Source organism: Camponotus floridanus, unplaced genomic scaffold (assembly GCF_003227725.1).
Source record: "Camponotus floridanus strain SB8 unplaced genomic scaffold, Cflo_v7.5 scaffold3, whole genome shotgun sequence".
Taxonomy (NCBI): domain Eukaryota; kingdom Metazoa; phylum Arthropoda; class Insecta; order Hymenoptera; family Formicidae; genus Camponotus; species Camponotus floridanus.
The window spans coordinates 4,665,928-4,689,212 of NW_020229436.1; the positions used below are offsets into that span (position 1 = coordinate 4,665,928).

General features: G+C 33.9%; 1 protein-coding gene across 3 annotated transcripts in view; it reads right to left on the reverse strand.

Annotated features, from left to right (window-relative positions):
• Positions 1-23,285, reverse strand: part of LOC105253546 (laccase-5) — a 112,838-nt gene that overhangs the window by 28,615 nt on the left and 60,938 nt on the right. The window contains exon 1 of one of the 3 annotated variants that reach the window (XM_011261653.2): positions 19,251-19,746. The exons of the other annotated variants lie outside the window; for them this stretch is intronic. Coding sequence (XP_011259955.1) covers positions 19,251-19,362 — 112 coding nt within the window. The 5' untranslated portion in view covers positions 19,363-19,746. Of the gene's footprint in view, positions 1-19,250; positions 19,747-23,285 lie in introns of those variants that run through there. 3 annotated transcript variants of the gene reach the window in all.

Genomic DNA, 23,285 nt, shown 5'->3' on the forward strand with positions numbered 1-23,285 from the left:
TCATCATCTATCACATTACCTTATGTTTATTTATCATATTATTTGCTACTTTGTGAAACATTGCTCTTACATCATTATTATATTATACGCGAGAGGAAGAAGAATGACATTCTTATGATCCTTGCGTGATCTCCGCGAGTCGAAAGAGAAATGCTGATGTGTCTGTTTAATGTGAGCAACAAAAAGTCATGTTTCCGCATGCATAGTCGCGTGTGATATGACAAAGATAGAAAGAAAAAGGAAGATTTCACTCAGCATCTATGAACCCAGTGCGCATCTCGGAAGAGGCATAATCATCTCCGGTGAAATGCAATACTTTGTATTTTGCTACAGTACACATTTGCAAGAAGTAAGAAGCAAACGATGTCGAGCAATGACGTCACTGATTTGTGCAATATTTAATTTCTCTGAAACAACGTGTGTCATAGAAATGTTGCATATAACGATTTTTCTTTCTACGAGTACCTGGATCAACAAACAAACAAAAGTGGAATATTTAAATTATGAACGACTATCGACAAAATTTAAAAATTTTGATTAAATTAAACTCCGAAATGCTTGAATATTTTTATGGTTGATATTTTAATTATTTTTATATTATATATTTTCATTTTTATTATATATATTTATATTTTTATATTTATATTTTTATATTTATATTTTTATACTATATATTTATATTATATATTTATATTATATTATGTAATAAACTGTGATATTTTAATTATTTTTATATTATATTAGAATATTTTTCTACAAAAGAGAAGATGGAAACCACATCGTTCGTAGATTGCGAACATGTTGATATGCAAAGCATTTATGCGAATAAAACACCTGTTGTCACTCTTGGTTCTTTTATAAGAGATCGAAGACGCGTTAAGAGATACTTTTAGTCGTGTGAAAGTGTTAGGAAAATATTGACTTCAAATATATCAAGAATCTTTCTAACTGAAATCTATCGTCCTAAATTTTATAAGATTTCAGCAATCTTGTATATGTCATTGCCGAAACATATGTATCGAATTCCAATCGCATTTGAATATATTATTTTCGACGAGTCCCGGTTTCGCCGCTTTCTTGCGCGATCTTCGGGGAACGGATGTGTAAAAGTTCCACTCGAGAAAGCTCCCCTAAGTCACAGTAGCATACTCGAAGCATTGTGCCGCGACAGCACATCACATTTCGCCGCGTCACGCCATGTCAGTAGCTGACGACGTGGACGCAACAATCAGTATTATGGATATCTAGATCGCATCCGGATCCTCGGACGAGGCGGCTTAGAGCGTCAAAAAACGTCGTGCATCTCGAACACGAGCCGGAACTAATGATGCCTCTTGTGGAGACACGTCTAATTAAGTAAATGTATCTATTTTAGGATAAAGACTTTAAGAATGAGACTAATTATCTGATAATGCTGTGAATATAGCTAGAAGAAGTTAATGACCTTTTAACTTGTTTTTTGCTTTAGTCAAAGTTATGTGGACAAACAAATATGTCATATATTATATTTTATAAATTATTTTTATATATTTTAAAATTTATATATTTTTATATATTTTAAGATTTATATATTCTTATATATATTCTTATATATTCTTATATATTTTAATAATTTTTTAATTATTTTAATTATTTTTTAAATCTACAACTTTATATGTATTACAATATATTTAAAATATAAAGTAATTAAATAAAAATTTATATAATACTTTTAAGTATTTTTTTACTTTTCAATAAAGTTTGCATTTCTTTTTTGCACATAAAATCTTATAAAATTCGATCGTTAATGCAGCTCGAAACAACATCGTTTCATTGAAACACGCTCTGCAAAAAAATAAATTTATATGGATAATAAGTCTATAAAAATTCTCACGAATCAACACATTCTTAAAGACAAGGCATCTAAATATATGAGCAGGTACAACGGGACTTGTTGCACATGTGCTAGATTCATTCACACAGAGAATGGAACAAACAGCCATGAGTTGTACGGCGTGTGACACGTTTTCCTTTGCTACTCACTCTTTTCCCATACTATTCGTTCTTATGTATAATATTTTCTAAAAAATTCTGACTAATGTATAAAATGAAATTTTCACCATATTTATTTTTAAATTATTTATCGTAAATTCTTTTTATTGTTATACGTTGTCATTTATTTATTAAAATTGCATTATATAAAATAAGGTATTTTATTATAATCAAAACAGGCAAAAAACTTTAATGAAATAAAATAACTTCACAAATATGAATATATTTCTAAAAATATACTCAATCTCTTTTTTAATTAAATGTAACAAACATGTAAATTTAAGTTAGTCAGATAAAAATTTTACGAGAAATAAATATCGATGCAACACCGAGAAATAAATATGGATACAACACTGATTTCACAATCTGTAAAAAGGAAAAGAAAAAAATTTTTTAATGGCATTTTATAAAAATGTATGCTACACAGAACTGACATACTTGTGCGACAATTTAGACTATATCTCAACGCTATTCGATGAAAGATCCCTTATGTTTGAATACATTTACGATCATTAAAGACGAGATTCCACCGTTGAAACGCAATAAATTTCGTCGAACACTTAAACACACGAGATTTTCCATCTTTACTGAACTTAACGGATTCATTTAATGATCGCCTTCAAAGAGAAACATATTGAAATTTACGGTATGAGCCGAGAAGAAAATTTAACAAACTCAAAAAACATTATAAAGTTTCTTGACAGATATTTATTTATAATATATAAATAAATTGTCATATAATTGAACTGAAATATGAACTCAGAACAGATTCAACAAAAGTGGTCCAGTCAGACTGTAATGCCACAAGTTATACTCATTTCTAATGGAAATATAGTCCAGGTTGCTCTCATTATCTTTCAGCAAGAACTGTTACGCAGCTACAGAATTGGCTACAGAAGTGCATTAGATTAACAATCAAAGACTTTGACATTTTTATCCTATAAAATTAACCTTGATGTACGAAAGCGCCAATAACTTTCGAAATCTCTGGAGAGAGGAAGAGATTGAGAAAGAGATATTTTTTTACATTTTATTTTTACAGATATTAAATGAAAGAGATTATACTAATATTACAAGTATAATTGAATAGAAATATAATAACATTTTATATATTATCATATAATCTTCCTTCAATGATTGAAATAATGTTGTTCATAATGGAATATCTTCCATAGACTTGATTGATATCGCACGAGATCCCTCTCATCCGCGTGTTTGGCTCTCGAGTGAATTGCGAAACATGCGTGAACAATCGTTGATTGCGATTGCCTGGCGCAATTAGGGGGTTTGATTGCGTTTGACATATCAACGAGTTGATGGGGGGGGGGCCGCGGTGGGAGTGGGTGCAGGCGCAAAGGGTGTGTTGCAGGAGATAGATTACGAGAAACAAGGACGGTAGGTCGGCACTTTCTCGTCACGTCGTCGCCACACGCTTTACACGCCTCTCCGGTTTTTTGCACGGGGAGGATGCCGACAAAACCGCGCGCAAAAAGCGGCTTCCTACTCCCAGGCATGGCGTGGGTGCACAGACAATAACCAGGATAAGTGCTTTTCGCTTTCTGCTTCGTCACGACTGATCGGTGTATTAAGGATGAATTTCACTGTCTTTCGCTCTGTAGACGCTCGCTTTCCGCGGCTGATTTTTATTGATATTGATTATCCGCAGATATATAATAATATTTATATTCTAAAAGGAAAAAAAGAGAAAATATGTGAGTTTACTAATATTAATTATTTTTATTAAAAATATATTTGAAGAGAGTTTTAAAATTTATTTAAAAGTAAAAAGAAAAATGTTGGAGAAACAGGAGAGATATATTTTATGTAAAAGAATAATTTTAATTTCAAATTTAATATGATACCTATGATTCCGATTCAAATTCGGTAATTTTTCAAATTAACGGTCAATCGAATTTTCCTAACTTGCTCTTCGCAAGCATCGGAACAATGCACATATTGCTTCAATAATTGAAATAATTATTATAACGTGTATTTTTATTTTGAATTTAGACCAGTATTTTGATTCTAAAGTATAACATGTGAGACTTGATTGAAATTTTATCTTAAATATGTATCCTAAAATTAATTAATTAAAATCCTCTATGTATAATTTTCTGTTAATATTTCTTTTCTTTTTTACTGTAAATGATATTTTTTTATATGCATCTTATGTTTTTAGCATTTATGATTAAATTATATAAAGTATATGAATGAAATATGAATGAGAGAGAGATGAATAAGAAAGAACTATATCAAATCAAAGATCATTATCATATCGTGTACTTTAAGTAACCTTTCTTGAACGAGTAACATGAACGTTACTAAATAAGCGTAGGAAGCAATATGTGCATTGTTCTGATGCAGCGATGCTTACGAAGAGCAAGTTAGGAAAATTCGATTGACAATTAATTTGAAAAATTACCGAATTTGTATCGAATTCATAGGTATCATATTAAATTTGAAATTAAAATTATTCTTTTACATAAAATATATCTCTCCTGTTTCTCCAACATTTTTCTTTTTACTTTTAAATAAATTTTAAAACTCTCTCTTCAAATATATTTTTAATAAAAATAATTTATATAGTAAACACACATATTTTCTCCTTTTTCCCCTTTAGAATATAAATATTATTATAGTCAAGAAATAATTTTTTATTTAATTGTGAATATTATTTCTATATAAATGATTTTTTTTATAAATGTGCTGATTATTATTTCACTGTTTTTTTATTGTTATTGTGGGTAATAAATTATGTCTGTAAAATTGCATGATATTATCTCTCTTTTCTGCATAAAGAATGGAAAATGTGACCGGAAGTACCTCACGTTGCAAGAAGATGAGAATTGTAGTCGCATCGTGGGCGGTATTTTCTGAAAGTGCTCATCTCATGTAACGACACAGAGCGGCCATTGTTATACATTGTGCTGGTAAAATGTAATATAAAAATAGCGGAACAACGAAACGCTTTCCGGCAACGCATTTCCTGCTCTGAGAAATTATAATACACGCACGAAAATAAGAGCTTTTTATCAGATTTTTATTTTCCGGTGATAATTCTAATTAAGCAAGTAATTGAAGGTACTTGAGAACTAACAATTTCAGAAACCGTGGTATAACAGCTGAGAGGAAAGAAGTGATGATGACATGAGATTGGCAGAACGGAATGTTTTATAATAGATTATATTATAACGCGTACAGTGAAATATTGACTTTTGTTGACTGTTGTTAGATTAATTAAGATAAAAAAATACAATATAGTCAGCTGTTTTTTTTTTAAATAGATTGCACATCAGTAAAGAATCTTTATGTTTTCTTACGCAAATGAAAAGAGTAATCCGCGTCTGTTCATCTCCCCGGGGATTAAGTAATCATCAGCAAGAGCACCGGCTACACGTAACAACGAGCTCATTGTCAGAGAAACGTTGGCCAATGTCCGTGCGGAAAAATTTCGCATAGTTTCATCAGTCTAGGAGGATCGCGCAGAAAAGGCAACGAAACGGGCAAAGTGTCACAGCGACGTGCGAGAGCTGTTGCACCGAAGCCCGGACGCACACGCGGATTGCGGACGGTAATATTATATCGCCGGCGTGGGGCGAGTGTGTGGTGCAACTTACAACCGGTATCCTATTAAGTACAGGAAATGAAGCAAGTGCCGAGAATCTATGAAGGATCGTAGTATTCCCAGCATCAACGGCCCGATTCGGCTGACTGCTAATTAGCGGGCGAATAAAATGCCAAGGAATCCGGGCTCCTTGAAATCTGACAGACGGACAGGTGACGAAGATGACATAATGCTTAATTGGCTCGGAGATATTTCTTTCTTATTCTTCAAACTATTGTACGTAAGGTGTTTCGAAAAGCACGAAAGTTGCTGCTGGTGTGAATATTTTGTGGCAGAGATCGAAAGTTGCCCGTTATTTAGAAAAAAATTTCCCACGCACGAAAGAAGAAACTAGAAGAAGAGATGTATATGTAATGAGATCATTATGTTTTTAAGCTAAAAAAAATTAAATATTTGATATAATTAAACGAATTATTTTATGCTTGCGTTTGATAGATTATTTAGCGGCCAAAATAACTGGTTTAATATTGTTTTCAATGAATTTTACTAATGTTGAAGGAAAACAATTTTTTTAGATTGAAAAATAAGTATAATGTGTGTGTGTTCAATCATATCTTGTAAAAAAAGATTTCACAATAGGATGATAATAATATTATTGTCAAATTTATAATTTAAATGTCATAGTAGTATTATTACTTGTACATTTAAATAAATTTGTAGTCTGGCTAGATAAATATAACCAATATTGAATAAAGGTTAATCTTAAACATTACAAACTTTTTGGCTGTGATAAAACTTCAAAAATATGTGTCAAAGCTTATCCAATTTTATAAGAAATTATTACAATAATATTAAATATTTTAATTATTAATATATTAAATAAAATTGTAAATATATTAATAATACTAATAATTTTTATGATAATAAAATGATACGCAAAGAGAGAAGAAAGCATTATTGAAAATTTTTACGAGATTTCTTAGTAAAAATCCAGTTATATTTCCTTGATTATTATTTATAAATTTATTATCATAATAATTCTTTCTTTATTATTTTCAGCATTTTTAAGAAAACTTCGAAAGTATTTTTACATTCGAATGCTATAAAAAGTATAGCGTGTTTGAGTAAAATATTATATTGCTAGTGCAATAATCGGCAATCGTTCCAGTTGATCGAGCTTACATATGATTCAAAGGAACAGGATGGCAGGCAAAGTAACGCTCACAATAACTTCGCGATATTTTAAGGACACCGCGGATCCTTTAAAGCATTATTCTTCACGCGAGCACTGCTACCTGTTCTCACGGTAAAGTTAATGGCATTGCTGTTTTGTCAGTTTACGCATAGCATAAACTCGTCGACATTTGTTTTTATCGAACGATGTAATGCAAACTGCCTTTCGCTTTTATGTCGAGCGAAGTTGGAGACTCAAGGTGATCTTTCTCTCCGAGGCGGTTTATACGATTATGATATACGTACAAAGTTTCTGAATGAAAATTGCAGCTCTTACTGTTATTGGGATCTCTTTGATTATTCGAATCATACTATATTAGAATAATTAAATATTTGAACGTTCCAAATCATTTAATACTAGAACAATGCAATATTTCTATTCCCCTAGTTGCGTATTAAATTATTGATTCGAAATAATCAAAACGTAGGGACAAAAGAACCAAAGTGGAAAATAAAAATAAGAGAAGCTAGAACAACATATTATCTAAATTGATTAAAAATTTTTATCAAATTTACTATTAAGAAAATTAGAAAATTAAGAAACTTCTCTAAATAAAATATTCTAAAAAATAATTTTATAGATAAAAAATCTCATGATTATAAAAAGTCATGAGATTAAATTCCATTTTGATAAATCTAAATCAATGTTTAAATTTTAGAATATAATAATCGCCTCTTCCTCTTTTAATATTCCTAATTCATTTTCTATAAAATCAATAATAATGATACGTTATAATAAATCACGTCTACAAATGTCTTGCTTGAATGAATCATAGAAAAAAATATATCACGTATCAAGAAAAGTCCGATCAAGGCTTCAAGGCGCGAAGACTAAACTGTAGCGTGTCCGAGAGACCTTTCGTTCAGAGTTTACAGTTCGCTGCTAGGTGCACGTATATATTCATGTTTACTGTCCCTCTCTCGCTTTGGACCATGTTCCGTTCAGCTTCAACGCCTTTAACTTCAAAGTTCTGTCTGAGACACGCCTTTCGCGTGCTCGTGGCAAACCGATCCCTTTTAGCAATTCCTCAATGTTAGATACATCTAACAAGTACATATGTATTATTATTCCTCGGTGTGTAATGTCTAATTGTAATGTAATGATTCCCGAGAGATATATGCATTCTCATAGCACAATGATTTCGCGCAATTATCCCGGCAGACGCAGGACTATATCTCATTAACGACCATATATCATTCTGACGTACGCAAATTAAATTAATCGAGAACAATTCAGCGAAATGGTGTTTTGTTGAATGGAATGTTCAGCGAAAGTAAAATTGCTTGAATAGAGAATAATTAATTAGGAACTCGAATAAAAAATTGAATAAAGAATCGTAATAAAACTATTCACTATTAATATCGAATTAAGAAAATATATTCAAAATTATATAATTGTAATTATATAATTGTATCCAAAATATTTAAAATATATCCAGGCCTATGTAATAATAATTTTTTGACAAATTGAAGACTTTTTTAAATTAATCTTTTTGATTTTATTTAAATCAATTTCTTGGTAAGTTTAATTTTTCATAAATTGCGTGCACTCTAAGATATGATTTGAATAATTATTTTCGCCACCTTTTCATACATAGAATACATCACCATATACGTAAGTATTAAGAAGCGAAAATAATTGCTTCTTGGTGCATTTACACGCAAGGAAAATAAAATAGATATTACGAAACAGAGATTACAAAACGAGCACACATTGGCATAACTGTAAATATGTAAGCTACATCAAAAACGCATGACAATGTGCCATTAACTTATAACGCGTGACCGGAAGTAAAAGTGGACAGAAGATATTTTGTCACCGCGTCCTGGTTTAATCACGATACGTCTATGTCGTGCGGCGACAAAACACTTATTAGACCGGACATAAAGCGTAACATGTTACTTACATGTATTTCTGACGGGAAATATTTTTTGTTATCCGCTTATGTAACCACTTTTTTGCACGGAATTTAAGCAATTTCTTGAATAGAGACTGAATAATAAACGCTGCATTATTTCATGATCTCGAAATGTTGATATACATAAATATGCATACATAAATAAAAGAAAAATAAATAAATTCTAAAATTGCTCTTTCAATAATTTCTTCCACAATATTTCGTGGGAAAGAAATAGCTTTATGTGCTATAAAAGATGTATCAAAAGCCGGAAATATCAATAACTAAAGTAAAATAAATTATACATTTTATTTTAAAAGGAAAAATCTTTCCATAGATATTATCCGAAAGCACATAAATAAGACTTAAATTATACAGTAAGATATATTTATTTCGGCAAGATACTGTCATGTGAAACATTTTTTGCGAAAATATTATATATACATATAATAAAAAAATCTTACCATTAAAAAAGATAATGGAAAATTTGATATATCTTAAAGGAATGAAAAACTTTTTAAAAATAATTTTAGAAATATATTTAAAATAAATTTATTTAGATTTTATTAATAAATTTATTAATTAGAAATAAATTTATAATTATAATTCAACAATTTCACAAGGCATTATTTCTTAATGATGCATGCAATTATCTACCGTCTTTTATTGTACTTTGCGTCCATCCATTTAAATGCGTCTATCCATTTAAATAACATAACTTTACACAAGATACGACATGCATTCCATCGCGGTGATATTCTGCGATGGTAAAAAAATTTAAGAGACAGGATGCAGGAACATAAGGCTGCACTTTTACTGGCGATGTTGCGTACAGCGGAAGTGCCTTTTAACATACGAATTCGCACGCAAAGTTGTCGCGCGAACCGGAGAGTTCCTCGAAAGTTTCAGACATACATTTACGATCGAAGGGAAAAAAGAAAGCGAAAAGAGATAAAAACGTTAGATACTCTCGATTCTTTCACATGTCTGTGTATTGTCCGTTTCCGACAAGATAGACTCGCAAAGCGTAATTTGTTTAACGAGAATCTCGCGAATTTCTCTGGTTTCTACGGACAATGATTACCCCACTGCGAAATTTTACACGTTGCTGATCTCATGATGTCTGTTCGTGATGTAATCGTCAAAGAAATTAACATCCTGTGATTTTCAAGTCGCTATTTCACGAATTTACGAATAATTTATATATCTGTTTTGTGTTTATTAAATTGCACTATAGTTTCGAAAATAAAATAATTAATCATTTTAAATTAATTTCATTTAGTGTCAAACTGAAATTGATATTGTTGATTAAATAAAACAATGTAAATTTCGACAACAAACATTGATAATTTATTATTATTATTATTGACCAATTATTTTAATTTTAATATATCGGGAAATTAGTAACTTTGTTTATCAAGCATTATTCCATTTAAAATGTATAATATTTGTTGTATAAAATAGATATTTAAAATTATATAATCATAAATTCTTTAAAATATATATTCCTTAAAGTATCTTTAATTATAAATATTAATACTTTAAAAATTAATACTTTAAAAGAATTTTTAAATATTAATACTTTAAAAGAATCCTTTTAAATAATTGTTATTTTTAAAAGCGTAAAAAGATTCTTAAATCGATGTCGTGAAAGAATTACACAGCATTTTAAATACAGAAAACAAATCAATGTGCATCGAAACGAGAACTCATTGTGATTCCATCTAATCGGAGTTCTTGAAATATGCAGATAAGCATGAAAATCGTAAAATATAGAAATTTGCGAGTGGGGTGAAATCAGTCACTGATGCGGAACTAAAATCTTACGCGTGATACCTGAGATCGACGCGATGAGACATTAGCTTTCCGATTGCGGACTTTCTCCCAAAAACCGTTACTTATTCACTATCAAATTCCGATAAAAATAAAGAGCTTTTTTCGCATTGCTAATTTCTATTATTTCGTAGAATATTATTTAATTATAATTTTTTCATATTTGAAAAGATTTTGAATGACAAGATAGTTATCAAGGCGAAAAGATTTTTAAATATAATAGAAACTAAAGTAAAAATTAGGAATTCGAATTAAATAGAAATCGAATTTTTCTTCTTTGTTTTACTTTCGGATCATAAAATAAATTTCAATGCAGGAAAAAAACAAACATGCTTGATTTACCAAAGCTAATTTTACGTATAAAAGTTGTATGTTTCATGCCTCAATACTCGTTTTGGATCTCGTTGCCGTGTTGGAATTCGGCCACCCTAATTACAGCCTAATCGACAGCCGAAGGCAAACTTACATATGTGAACATTTTTTACTCATATTAAGTAAATTATGTGCGAATTATGTTGAGCGTTCATGTTCATCCATTTGCCGCTATTATTTAAAATTAGGTATCAAGAACCAATTAAATATGATTGCTAATAATGAGATGAGATCGACAAGGAAGCTCAGATGATGAGGCAATAAAATTCGCAATTGCCACATCGTAAACTTAGAAAGTTAAAAGATAACGATTTCGTATTTTGGATATAATATTCCCATGTAATTTTCTTATAACTTTCTAACAGAAGTAAAAAGCGTGCATATCGTAAAAGTAACCTTCGATAGCTGGATCAAAATAATATTTCTTTATTAACATTGAAGAAGCTCCCTTTTCTTACAAAAAGAAAAATCCGAAATTCAATTAATTAATTTTAATATTAAATTATTTTGCATTAATATTGATGATTATACAATGCAACATTCAATATAAAATAAAAATCTATAATAATTATAACTAAGAAATATAGGAAGGAAATTATTAGCGCAAATTTGACTTTAAATTTGGGTGAAAAAAGGATTATGTCGAAATAATTGATTAGGGGAACACGACAGCCGTCGAAATTGGTCGCTCCAGCTTCGAAATTTGCTACTTAGTCAAACCTCCGAGCACCCTGTTTACGTAGAAAAGACCGATCGCCTACTGGCGATTCGAGACTACTCGTTGCAAAGTAGCATTTAATCAAAGTCAGTCAATTGACCTGATCGATGAGGGTAAATCGACTGATCGGTCGCGCCAGGAGCGATCACCGCGACCCGACATTCGTCAGCATCGATTATCCAATTGTTTGGTACTGCAGAATTCAGATATGACCGCGTACTAAATTCGCATTTCAACGCTACCAATTTCGGAAATGGATGTCATTAAAGTCAACTACACGTGTAACGCAAAGCGCGTGAAAGGAATTTTTTCTCTAGGCGAAATATATTTTTCTCGCTCATTCATATATTTATACCGATCATTTTACTATATTTTATATATGTTAAACATATACTGCATAATCCTTCAATTATTTATTTTTACAGAATAATAAAGGATACTTATAATTGCGATATTTAGATATTTAAATATTTAACTATGACAATAAAACAAAAACTGACAATAAAAAATATAAAGTTTTTTATTTGATGTATCGACCTTTGAATTATCATCTGGTGATCGACCGATCGATCGTCTCCGGTAACTATGTCGTTAACATTCGTGAGCATCGATTAATGCAGGAACGTGATTGCCGGCAGCTCGAAATAAGGTTACTCTCGGTTACTCTCGGTTATTCTCGGCCGACAAAGGAAAGAGTCCTTAAGAGGAGTCGCGGTAACGCTCGGAGCTATAAAAGATCGATCGTACGCCGATTTAGAGTTTTTCGAGTCGATTTTCTCGGAGTCGCACGGTTCTGTATAGCAACTAGTCAGAAGTGTCATAAACATCGCACCCGACATGTCTACGAGGTCATGTCTCGCAATCGCGAGTCGCGTAAATCCAGTCGGTTAATTTAGCCTCGATTAACGGCGAATGAAAACGGCGTCTGATTTATTTCGACAGATAAATCGTGCTTTTAATTACCGGTAGGTATTTATTATCCAATTATTAAGCGTCGTTAAAAAAATGACGAACAACAGTTCTTCACGAGGCAGAATCGACATCAACTGGACTCGAGTTATCCATACACGTATCGTATGAAAATGCTACAAACGTTTTCTTACAGTTGTTAGAAATCATTTTCTTCGTGTATCAAGCATTAGAAGTATTCACGGCGCGATGCGCATATCGGAATAAATAATTGGATCTGCTCCAATCGATTGTTTATTGCTATCCTCTGGCAGGCAATCATTTTCCGTTATTCTCCAATTATCTGCATTGCTACTCGATCAGTTGTTCAGGACGGATAAATCACCGCAAAATCTGTTGCACGTGAAAGATGGATGGTTGAGTCATTAAAAGCAAATAAGAATTGTTGAAAGAAATCTCCCAAATCTATTTCTAAAGAATATAGATTCTAAAATTTTTATATAGACGTGTATATAATTTTATATAATTTATATATAAATATTATAAAATATTTTATAAAATATTTGAAACGTTGTGTAGAAACATGTTATGTAGCTCTGTGAACAAAGGATTACAATATGAGGCGGCCAGAAACTTTCATAACTAAAATTCCCATCATGCAGATTAGTTAAGAATTGAATGGGACTTTCTCTACATCGTTTCAATGATGAGCATTACTACTGCATCAACTGTCTGATGCATCATTCATTGATCTACAAACCGGTAACGTGCAATCGCATTGCTAAATGAACCGCGAACGCACGTGGCAAGGCGTCACTTTCAATCGCTCGGAGGTCGTCTGGAATCAATCGGTCCCCCTCGCTCGACGATCGATCGAATCACCATCTCGGCATGGAGGAAAATACACGCGATCGCAATTTGAAAACCATTAGAAGCGATTTTCCCGGGCCCGTGGCACGGGATACGCGTGACGTGTATCTCTTGGTTTCACTGTGATTGCCGCTAACGATGAAGAAGAAGACGAGTCTCGATCGTCTCGACCTTGGGATCTCTTTTGCTGGGAGAATCACGATACGAGAACCGCGGGGTTTAACCTAGATCGCGGTAGGTCGCGAAGGAAACGGCAATTTCGACAACAAGATCGGCGAAAATCGGTCGCGCGACTCGATTCGACATCTACATAGCCGCGATTTCTATCTTTATTTCCGTACCGCGTGTCCGTACGATCATTTATCCTCGTCTACCTGCAATAATAGGACGGCTGCTCGGCGCGTGACGAGAAATGGAAAGAGAAAAAGAGAGGGGAAAAAAAAGAACCGGTCCCCAAGTTCACTGACGCATGCATTTCGCTAGGCTTGTTTGCCCGTGAAAAGGAACGACTGCTCGTCGTCTTGTCAGGGGATTCCGAGATACAATACCAGTTTTTAGCTCAGCTGGAATCGTCGTCGTTTCACGGCTCGTTTCCCTGTTCGTATCGCGAGTGGCTGGTATTAAGTATCATCGCTAGGTTTCCTGTTTAAGGCTGTTTTCCTCGCAGCGAAACAGCTGAGACTTTAAAATTAATTTTCATTCAGGTAAACGAGTGCGTATATAAAATATATGCGCGTATAAATGTCTGCAAAAATTACATGCCACTTTTTATTTGTTCGAATTTCGTTTGAGAAATATAGAATGATTCACGAGATGATGTGGCAGAATTTCCAAATCCTGAATAATCAAACGCGGATCTTGAATAATTTACATTTTGTTTAAGGCTCATAGTTTCTCAGAAATATACCTCACTATGATATAAAAGTGAAACGCACCGCAAATTTGTTTTCTCTTAACAATTTTGATTAATAAAAGCTGTAATTCACAATATGTAGCATACTTTTTTTTAATTGTCAAAGCACGTTACATTAAATGAATTTATATGTAAATTGTAACAATATGACTTTTCATCTGGATATTATTTAATTATATATATACCTGGTTAAATAGTTATTAATAAAATAGCGAATCTTAAATCTTAAATCAGTTCCTTTCAACGATAGAAAATTACTTTATTAATCAATTAATTACTTGTGTTTGTAATAATTTATTATATGTACAATACTTCAGCAATAAACAGGTTTTCAAGGCGTTTCAACAAGTTTCTAGAATAGCCTAAGTGCAAATAGCGTAAGAAACTATTTAAAATGTTTCCGAGAAAGGCGTTTTAATCAGACACACATAATTTAATATCTAAATTAACGTCGTTTATTTATCGCGTGAAACATATTTATATTTTAACATACTTTTAAGTAAAATTGAATAGTATAAATTATGCAAATATGTCAAAAATTAATTTTTTTGTACATTTATTTTCGTATTTTTTCGAGTAGAAAAATTATACAGTTCTTTCCGCTATCGCATTTTTATGCCAAAACCTTTCACATTGATATATTTAAAAAAATTTAATTTGTATAGAAAAAATTGTTGTCCTTAAATAATAATTTTTATCTCTTCAAAAATTCTTTCGTTTGCATATTGAAATATTTCTTTGCATTGCATTATGAATTTTGACAGTGACAGTTTAAAACTGTTACATTACTGTGTCTATTGCTTATATCGATAAATATAAAATATAAATCTCGTAAATTTAAGTACAATTTGTTTATCTCGATAAATTTAGTGCTAAGTAAAATCACTTAATACGTATGTAAAAAATTTTGCTCGCGTCTCTTTCAAGAAATCAATCGATTTCTTTCGTCTCGAAGGCTGTCCAATTTTATCGTACGTGCCGTATCAGCTGGGAATCGTGCAGCGATAACGAACGTACGAGCGGAAGCATCTCGTGGCGTGTGAACGGCTGCTGCATGTAGGTGAACAAGTTGCTTAGCTAGTCCACGGTGAACTGTTATATGCACTGGCATGCCGCCAGTCACACGTTGAAAAGCCATTTCTGGCGGCAATGCCAACGACGAAGGCGTTATGCTAGAAAACACTCGTGATTCCCCGTGAGTCAAACTCGTTCCGATCGAAAGGTTCATGGTACACGTTCGTTCACAAGCCTGGGAAGCAGTAGTAGAAGCAAGCATCGAAAGATACGCAAACAAATCGAGTCTATTTTCATTTCAATTCAAAGCACGAAGCTGTAAAAACTTGGCACCTAATCTGCACATATTGACATCTTATGTATAAACTAATTAATGCACATATTTATATTTATATTTATTATTTATATTTATATTTATTATTTATATTTATATTTAGATATTTTCTTGTATAACTTTCACGTGAGATAATTACCAGTGTGTGACTTGTTCTATTTGTTATGTTTGCGATTAGTTTAACTAGTAAGTGAATAAAAATAGATAAATATATATAAAAGTAAGTATATGCAATTATGTCAATTACAATGTCATTAATAAATAATATCAGGACGCGAGAATTTTTATGAGCATGAGAGATACACGGCTGAATCGATCCTAAAAATTTACGAAAGTCGTAAAAATTTCGAAAGTTTGCGTAAACAGGGCACCAGGGTTTGCGATTTGAAATTAAGGAATCATTAATGATTGCCAAGAAAATGTGACTTACAAATAAAAGCCGGTATAATTGAGAAATTCCGATATATCGAGCGAGTGTTTCGCAGGACGGAAACGTGTCCGGATCCTGGATTAGGAACGATCGCTCGTAGATCGTTGTCGTTTACATTCTACGGTAATTGAGTTTGACCAATTTCGGATGTAGGGTTTGCCGTTCGAGTCAATCCGCGTTGCTCGCTCTATTTAGCCAAAATGTGCAAGGTGTGTTGCGCTTAATTGTGGAAAGGAGCGAACCGGGCCATTGGACCGGTAACGAAGTAACAAATTATGGCGGCAGGTCGATGAAGAAAACCGAACACTTTGGTCACGACTTTGTTCGTAGTTAAACTCCCTGTTCAAATATATTTTCTCGATCATACTTTGCTATATGTCGAGAGGTCGCGAGAATTTCAGTAAGATCGGATTAATTGAGACTTAACGGACGATGGAAAATTCGAAACTTATTTACTTAAAATTTAGCTAAATTTTTAATACTCGTTATGTTCAAGAATATTTAATAAAAATTGATATATTAATCTAAATGTTGCATTTTAAAATATTTATTTCTTAAAGTATTTCTCTTGAATTCGAGAAATAAAATTTATTTAAACAAATTGAGTATTTAAATTTAAATTTGGGTATTCAAGAAAAATCTCTTCAGAAATTTCAAATATTATAATATCTTTGTTAATAATAAATTATACAAATATTTTTCAAAATCGAATAACGAGAGTCTACATATATATTTACACTTTTTTAATTTAAACAATTCTCATTAATTCCTTGAAGTATTCTATAATCTTCTTTTTATTCTAGAAAAAAAAAACCTTAGAAAAATTTCTCAACAATTTATTTCTTAATTTCCACATTAGCACCGCTTCGTGGAATGCAGCTCTTATATTCAATCGATAAGATTGACTTCAATTTTCTTCGCATTATTTAAGCGAGTATTACGATTACGGTAAACGGCCGTTTATTTTTAGAAGTCTAATTATATATAAAATGCGTACTGTTATCACTACGATTGATCATTACCATTTCACCTTATATTAAACGTGCTGGAATTCATGTCTTACTAAAGACGTTTGTAAAAAGAACTCGCTACTTTCTCTCCACAATTTTCTATCATCACCAATCTCTATCAGTTAATTATAATTTGCACGCAAGGCCGCATTATCGATGCCTTATGATTTTATATTGCAGAGGTAGAACATATCGAATTCTCGATTTTCTTTACGATCTATCGCATACAGAAACCGAAAGCAGAACTCTATAGCGGTATCTAGAAAGAGAGGGACGAAATGTGGATCTCGATTCTAGCTCTGGAATCCTAGTGAGGAATCTTCAACAGTTACGGATTACAAAAATAATTGCCATGTGTATAATACGATTAGTTACGCTTACTGTAATTACAGCAATTATTTTCATAGGCGGTGATCATCGGGCATCTGTTACATTTCACGGTTATGACTCAAGTTAAATTGGTCTTTACGACGGATTAAGGCATTGTCTGAAAATCGGCCATCGACCCAAATCTTTGCGGAAGCATCATTTTTCAACGAATTTATGTCGAGTGCTATTAAACTTGAACATCAAATTGTCGTAATTCTTTGGCCCACATCTGGAGAAACTGGTAGATGTAACGGTAGCATTTACGTATCTTTATTATACTGCCACTTCATCGATTCATTATCAAATTTATAAGAAAAAATAAATAAGGATATCTGTAGAATATGTTGAAAATTAAAAAACTTGCAAATATTGTCAAGTATTGTAAATGTTAATCATATGGTAGGTCAATGATTTCATCTATCGTATTTAATCTTTTTGTGTTCCACCTGTTTTGGAACATTTATATTTTTTAAGCTTTTTGATGATAATTATACAGGTATTATGCTTAAATTTTTCAAAATTTTATTTCTTATTTAAATTTAAAGAATTTTCTATTTTTTAAATATATATTTTATATACTGCATAAAATGTATTTCGAAGTTTTTGCGTAAAAAAGATGAAGAAATAAAACAAGAATCAAAGTAACCGTGTGTGTATTATTTAAAATTCAGGATAATACAGTTTTTTTGACACAAATCGTCTAGATTTTCTTACATTTTTCCGAATTTTATCATCTTTTTAAGAATAGGAAGTAAGAAATGTTTTGTATCTACATTTTTTCAATACAAGTCGATCATATATCGAGAGCTAAAAATATGTCAAAATTTCGCTTACAAACTCGTTATTTGAGTAATATGTCGAGAGCTAAAAATATTTGTCAAAATTTCGCTTACAAACTCGTTCTTTGAGTAATATGAAAATAATCACATGCACACTACAGCACGCTGTACTACATTTTGTTTTGATGTTTAATTAACTTGTCACTTTTAAGTCCCGTCAGTGTTTCGATCGTCACTACACCGTGATTCACTTGCGTGTCATTCATAATTCCGCACGCATTTTGCACAACCTAACACTTCACTTCATTTATCGACATTTAATCGAAAATTACATCAACATTACATTGATATAGTATAAGCAAGCATGCGATTAGCTATTAATAAGGAAAATACGCGAAAAAAAGAATAGAAACTAGCTCAAATGAAAGAATAAAAATGATGAGAAGTGAAAATGTATCACCACAACATTTAGATAGGAAAGAAATAAGATGCATAATAAATATAAGAGAAAAATAAGACTTCCAATTCCACAAAAAAATGCAAAAGAAGACAGTGAAAATATGAAGCAATTTAAAAAACAACGGAATCGGAAAAAACGAGCGAATGGAAAAGAGAAAGTAAAGGAAAATAAAAAGTGTAAAAATAGTAATACAAGATACATGTAGCAATTAGATGTAATATGGGTATCAAGGAAAAAAAGTAGAGTGTAAAAAAGGGATCGCACGCACAAGGAAACGCGGATGATGAATCCGACATTGACGCGCCCGCAAGAAGAGGACGAGGGAGGAAGAAACAGGTGGCTGGAGAAGATGAAGGAGGCGCAACGCGCGGCATGCGAACCTGACGAAGGTGGTAGGGATCGTTTTCTCGCACGACGAGGAAGAGGAGATACAAACGTACAGTGTAACGGAAACGGAGAAAGAGAACGAGACACAGAAAGAGAGAAAATTGGAGCAGAAGAAGATGACTCACCGCTCTGCCTCTTGGTTTTGTTGCCTGCGACGCGCACCGTCAACGTGCCGGTCATGTGGGCGAGGATAGTCGCGAGCACGATGAATGCCCGGTAGCCGTAGGACCTCATCATCGGGGATACTCTGTTTCTTAGCGCGAAGGACGACGATCTGACGGACGGAGGAACGCGCGGCTACGAACGCGATCGTAGGCGAACTCTCTCAGGACTCTCTACCGCCTCGAGCGGACTTGCTGAGGCACTGGCTCAGCGTCGACTGAGAACTGAGTACTTTGTGGCCGCCGCTCTATCAGCAGGACCGTCACTCCTCTCGGTACGTTTCACACCGCGGCTCGTGTGTATCTTCCCCGGGTAGAAACTACCACCACGACCATCGACGAACGTCGCGGAATGGTCGGGTCAGGTCCCACCGCGTGAGAGAAAAAAAAAAAAGGAAGACGGGCCCTCGCACTCTCGTCCCCCGAATTCGGTCTCGCACCGCGCTATCGCCGGTCCTCGGTACCGATACTTTTGCTTTCGTATCCACGCACACGGGGTCTTGCACACCTATTTAAAACCTATCGCTCCACCTCGCGCACCTTACCATTGGCTGCTACCCCAATTTCTTGCCCAATGGTACACTTTCGCGCGCGTTCACCTCCTTTTCAGATCGAACGACGACGACGGCGGCGATGGAGCGTGAGCTTGGATAAAGAGAGACGGAGAGAGAGAGAGGGAGAGAGGTAACGGATGGGGCGCTCGGGTGGTGAGGTCCCCCGATTTTACACCGAGACGGTGAATATCATTGTCGCACACGTCCGACAAGCACCGATACGGCGATAACGAACTTCGCGCAAGCTCGCGAAACGAAATTTTCCCCCCTTTCGCGCGCGCCGATCGCGGTCGACGAAGGTGAAGGGGGTTTTAGGTGGGGTTCGCGTGCGAGCCAGCCAAGATCGCGCTCGGTTCTCTCTTTCCGCATCTCTGTAGGAGCGAGCTGCTCTAGGAGACCGCGTAACCGTTCGATCGTTTGTCTGCGGTTTTCATTTTGTTCGAATGTAAATATGCGCGTTGTGCATTTATTCTTAGGAAAAACCAATGGAAACCACTTCCGCGACAAATTTACTTACGAGGGGATAACTCCGCAATTCAGATGAAGTCGAGATGTTGATGAAAATTGATGAACTTTCGTAATATGTTGCATGCGCACTATAATATATACAATATTATAATTCGAAATGAAAAATAAATTAATTAAATAAATTATAATATTTCACAAGATTAGAATAAGGAAATTTTGTAAAGAAAGATAAAAATTCATTTCCTGATAAACAATTCGTATTTTATTCCTAAAGAATTTTAATTTTTCTGGCAATTCTTTGTCAAAAAACAATTTACAATTTTCTATATTTTTTTATTTTCATATTACTATATATTTTATCTTTCAAATTAAAGATAACGGCAAATTAAAATATTTTATTTATGTATTGCAATAAAAAAAATCTTTATAAGACTCAACTATTTTTACTTCCTTTCTAAAATTTAATTCATAATATATTTCTAAGAAATTTCGACAATTTTAGAGATAAACGTGATAACAAAATCATGATAATAATTAAATAATTAAATAATTTTCTATATTAAAAGAGCGAGATTTTTCAGAATAATTATATTGGCCAACATCGGTGGAAAATCAGTTCAAAGCTGTCTAACTCTGAACACGTTTTGCCGTTTGGTGAATGCGTGCTCTACGCGTGTGCGTGCGATGTGGCACGGTCGGCACCGTCGGCATATGCTGTACAATACGCTGCCCCGAGAGCGAACTTTCCTTAGCTGCACCTTTCGATTTCGCTCGCGCCATAAGACTATTTCGATAATAATCGTCCAGGCACACCCAGGCCTCGGATACCTTGACGTACCTTGGCAATGAGCAACCGCGATTCACTGGCTCTCATAGATTGACTTACCTTGGCACTTCCCTTTCTATAGAACAACGTCGGTATTTCGCGCTTGCGAAAACCACGGCCGACTTTCGATCGGCATTGTTGATGGGTGGCTGCCTAATCTCACGATAGCACTCCGCGATAGCCTATGCAAAAAATGGCTATTTCTTGTCTTCCTAATTGGACTAACTTCGATGTTTATGGCGCTAATGCTAGTGATCTTGACAATAATCACTTATCTTGTATTATTTGAATATTTTTATTCCATTATATATATTTTTTTTTTTCAAAATTATTAACTAATTTTATCTAAAATATGTAAGCTTAATTGGTTTCAAGATTCCTAGTCAGTGAGTTTATTGAATTATCACATAAAGAACTTTTTTGCAACTATTTAAATTCAATTAGTATACATCAGCTTGTATATTTGATACGATGTTGAAGATTATTTGATCAATTAATGTATGTAACATGTTATTATTCGTTTTGAAAGTAGCATGACAGCTCGAGATTTATTAAACTTAATAGGAGAATTTAATGTGACTTTTCGAATTAGCCTTCAAGCGTCAAAATATCATGCACTTTGATATTTAACTCTCTCTCTCTCTCTCTCTCTCTTGTTCTTTAATCTGATTTCTCCTTTTTATTTTTTGCAAAAATATTTTTCGATCAAAAATATTGACAAAAATGTAAAAAAAAATACAATTCAATTATCTGATTTAAAAGTATGATATTTAAAAAAATTAAAAAAAAATATTTTTAATTACGATCAAGCTACTGATAATTATAATACGATATAACACTTTAATTAATCGATGGCGATTAAAAATCGCATTCGAGTGTAATTAGTAACGCACGCCTTCGTGATCGACTGGCTTTTAATCGACCGGTCGCGCTCGCCAAATAAGCCCGCACTCTACTTCGGTGGCGGACTTAATTGTTCGTCGTCCTTCAGATCTCATTAAGCATCGACGATAGCGCAACGCGGAAGCTCGCCCGTGAGGCTCGAACCGTGTCGAAAAGATTCGTCATGCCGAGATAAGTGTGACGGCGTGGTGTCGGCCCGATCCCGAGTGGTCAACCGTCATACTAGATCACTTTCCCGATGGATGGTCCCCGTCTATCGCGACGAGAAAAAGGGAAAGACGGGCGCGCGAGAAAGCTGGCGATTCAATGAGATATTTGCTCCTGATAACGCGGTCTGATGGTGATTATTCAATCAGAGTTCATTCACGTTCAACGTGTATTTAGTATGTTGTCCCGGGGCGACGCGTTAGAAAACCGTTCGTCAGGGTATAATTAGGGAAAGAAGCTCGTGGGAAAAAGACTGCGTTTTTTTTCTGCAGACATTATATGAATCGAAAATATTAAAATGCTCGTTTCTCAGAGGAGAAACTGTCACGAATATTTATCTTTACGAGAGTGTCAAATCTTTTCGCATTCTTTTGCGTCCGCCAAAAATTGTTTATAATATCCCATCTTTTCGAGTGTCGGATCGTTTTACATTCTTTCGCGTACGTGAAATCCTTGTCCTTGGTTCAATTGTCAAATTAATAATTGTCCTTGGTCGAAGAGGTCTCTTTTAAAGAGTCGTTCGAAAAATGACGGCGGGAAAAGTAAAACTGGCCGATGACAAGTCCATCTCTCCGTCGTGACGAAAGCAATCACGCATCTCTCGCCAAGCGAATAGCAGTGAAATGCGTTCGTGCCAGACACGCGACGCATTCTAACGCACTCGTCGCACTTACAATTAGTCTTTCCCCGGGAGGAGATTCTCGAGATATCGCGCGGTTTCCGTTATTTCGTCGCCTCGAACGATATATCGGCTCGATCCTCGCTAGAAACTGAAAGGGAATCAATTAACGCACCGAGCGGAACGACGTAAATTGCCCCGTTGAGATTTTAATCCGGCGTTTGCACTTTTAACGGCCGGTCGTTCGGCCGGTCTGAGAATTGAAAAGTTTCGTTCGTCAGCCGCACGAAGGTGTCGCGAGCGGAATCGTGAGCGGAATCCGAGCGAGCGGAGCCGATAAGCTTCGATTGCTTTCCCGATTTTTATCATGCAAATGTCGCCGCGGCAAGGACAGTCTTGAGCAGTGATTATTCGCGAGCACC